The sequence below is a fragment of the Tachysurus vachellii genome, chromosome 11 (assembly GCF_030014155.1).
Source record: "Tachysurus vachellii isolate PV-2020 chromosome 11, HZAU_Pvac_v1, whole genome shotgun sequence".
Taxonomy (NCBI): Eukaryota; Metazoa; Chordata; class Actinopteri; order Siluriformes; family Bagridae; genus Tachysurus; species Tachysurus vachellii.
Window position 1 is genome coordinate 8,335,001 of NC_083470.1, and position 2,500 is coordinate 8,337,500.

At 39.7% G+C, this 2,500-nt stretch overlaps 1 protein-coding gene across 2 annotated transcripts in view; it reads right to left on the minus strand.

Annotated features, from left to right (window-relative positions):
* zgc:136971 (S9 family peptidase) overlaps positions 1 to 2,500 on the minus strand; it is a 10,156-nt gene that overhangs the window by 3,613 nt on the left and 4,043 nt on the right. For both annotated transcript variants that reach the window (XM_060881816.1, XM_060881815.1), the window contains exons 3-12: positions 2,413 to 2,500; positions 2,152 to 2,227; positions 1,996 to 2,071; positions 1,771 to 1,889; positions 1,485 to 1,619; positions 1,088 to 1,179; positions 964 to 1,001; positions 680 to 801; positions 177 to 237; positions 1 to 56 (exon numbers count right to left, since the gene is read on the minus strand). The exon at positions 1 to 56 is cut by the window's left edge and continues 39 nt beyond it; the exon at positions 2,413 to 2,500 is cut by the window's right edge and continues 39 nt beyond it. In XM_060881816.1, the coding sequence (XP_060737799.1) occupies positions 1 to 56; positions 177 to 237; positions 680 to 801; positions 964 to 1,001; positions 1,088 to 1,179; positions 1,485 to 1,619; positions 1,771 to 1,889; positions 1,996 to 2,071; positions 2,152 to 2,227; positions 2,413 to 2,500 (863 nt within the window). The remainder of the gene's footprint in view (positions 57 to 176; positions 238 to 679; positions 802 to 963; positions 1,002 to 1,087; positions 1,180 to 1,484; positions 1,620 to 1,770; positions 1,890 to 1,995; positions 2,072 to 2,151; positions 2,228 to 2,412) is intronic.

Below are 2,500 nucleotides of genomic sequence, written 5' to 3' on the forward strand. Positions count from 1 at the left end.
ACTGTCTGAAGACCAGCAATGAGGAGCAAGAGCTTCGTACAAGCCCATAAACTGACCTGCACACACATGTACACATTCTGGTGTCATATCACTTACTCACAAGATTAAATAAACTAGCGAATAAAGTGAAAGCTAGAGGAAAAGAGGGAGAGTGATGTGTGTGTGCGTGCATGTACCTTTCTCTGCTCTTCTCACTACATCCACCAATACTGAGGTAGTTCTGTTCTTCATGTCGTACTGAGAGAGAGAGAGAGAGAGAGAGAGAGAGAGAGAGAGAGAGAGAGAGAGAGAGAGAGAGAGAGAGAGAGAGCATTTTGTGTATCATGTTTACACAAGAAACTCTTTACATCTGAATATTTACATGTGTAGAGCTGGGCAATGATGAACCAATATTATTTATGACAATAATAGAGAGCAAATTTAATTCCTTTTGAAATCTTCACCATTTTTGCGAAGACCTTTTGGTTCTATGTAAAAGTATTAAAAGTATTATTACATTTTATTTTTTATTGTCAACTGTGTGCAAAACAAGACAATAGATTACTGTGAGATGGGGAAGTTAATATTGCAGCGTATACAACTGTCAAATATTCCAGACATACAGTATGTCTCATCTGGGTGTCAGATGCACTACATTTTTCATTGGACACATTTTTGGCTATAGATTTTTTTACTTTACCAGCATCATGCGGAGACATTGTTGATGTGGGCCGAACACTTGTCCCTGCAGGTAGACCAGCCAGAGAGAGTCTGGACTCAGCCGAGGACTCATCACCGAGTTAGAATCACATGACAGTAGCTCTAATGTTGGTCAGAGGTCACACAGAGAGCTCAAATATGGAGCATGCATTATAAATCGTGACTGTCTAGATTATTACTACACACGTCTATTATTTTCTACAGTATAGAGATTATAGAAATATACAGTCCATGCTGTAGTCAGTCACATTTAGCCAATCGTACCACAACTGTCCTTCAGGTCAACGGAGAAGACAGCTGATCTAAAACAAGAAAAATCTACAATTCAGTTCATTCACATAGAAATGACGTAGCGGTCATTTAGTATGATACCTAGCAGTCTCTTCACCTCCGATTAGAACAGAACTTCAGGCCCAGTCGGAAGGGTTCATGCCACCAGCCCACGAAGATCACCGCCTTGCCGTCTCCTGTCCACAAGGCCTGAGTGACGGCACTTACAGGTGAGTGAAGTCACAAAAGCAAATTATCTACATTCTCGATTTTGATGACTCGAGTTAGGAATGAGTACTTGTACTTTTATAGGGTTGAATAGGGAGAAGAGAGGGTTTCTCCCACAGTTATTCAGTATAGCCCTACTGCTAGTAACACAACTTAATGGCAGAGTAAATTTGGTGGATGTCATGCAAATGCGGCATAATTAATATCTGTACATGTCATTGGCCGAGAATTCCTGATTTGAATAATTAGTAATAACAATTTGAATAGAACTAGAAATAGTGGCTTACCTGTCCAGGTGACACATGAGGTGGGACCCCAGGACACACGCTCACGTCTCCTTTAGTTAGATTTGCTACACATAACACCGGGGCACTTTTACCAACCAGACCTTCACCCCAGTCTTCCACATACACGTTCTTATCCTGAAACACACACACACAGCTCAATCTTAGTAACAAACACTCACAGAATTAGAATTAGTTCTATATTAGAATACGTTACTGACAACTACCTAAGAATTTGTTTGTTGTAAGTAAGTAAGTAAGTAAATAAATAAATAAAAAGTCTACTTACCTCTACTTCAAGCACAGTCAAGCTTCTGCTGTCACTGGCTGATGGTCCTGCCCTCCTCTTCTCTGCTACATAAAGTAACCTTTCTTCACACGGAGACCAAGCCAGACAAGCAAACTGTGCTAAATGCACAAATACATACAACTGAACAACATTGTTCAACAGATATCCCAAATGAATACAGCAAAACAATAACAGAAAAAGTTGTGCAAAACAAGGCCTCTGTACCATCTTCATAGACTTTTCCATGTTTGTTCATGACTGTGAGGTCTAAGCTTTTCTCCAGTCCATTGCAGCCCCAAACCTGAGCAGGGACAATTTTAACAAAGTGAAAAGATTTATATAAAAAATCACAGCAATTTATGATTGAATATCCATAAATACCTCAAGGTACTGACGGCCCCCAGCATCTCGGATGACCGCTCGACGTACCCCAGAGGGGGCGCGGCTACTCAGCAGCCTGCAATAAGAGGAGTTAATGTGGGTTAATTAAAAAAAAAATAATAATAAAAATCTTGATCTCTGATCTATCGTATTGTATGTAAACAGAATTTACATGTTTGTATTACAAAGTCATGTTATTTAATTAAAAATGTATTTGAAAGTGTCATGCGCTGTTTTTTGGTGCATGTGCCAATGTCTTACTCTCCATGTGTGCTGATAGAAGGTCCCAAACACACAAACTTCTCCAGAGACTTTTCATTACACTGAAGAGTCCAGTGTTGACTAAAGA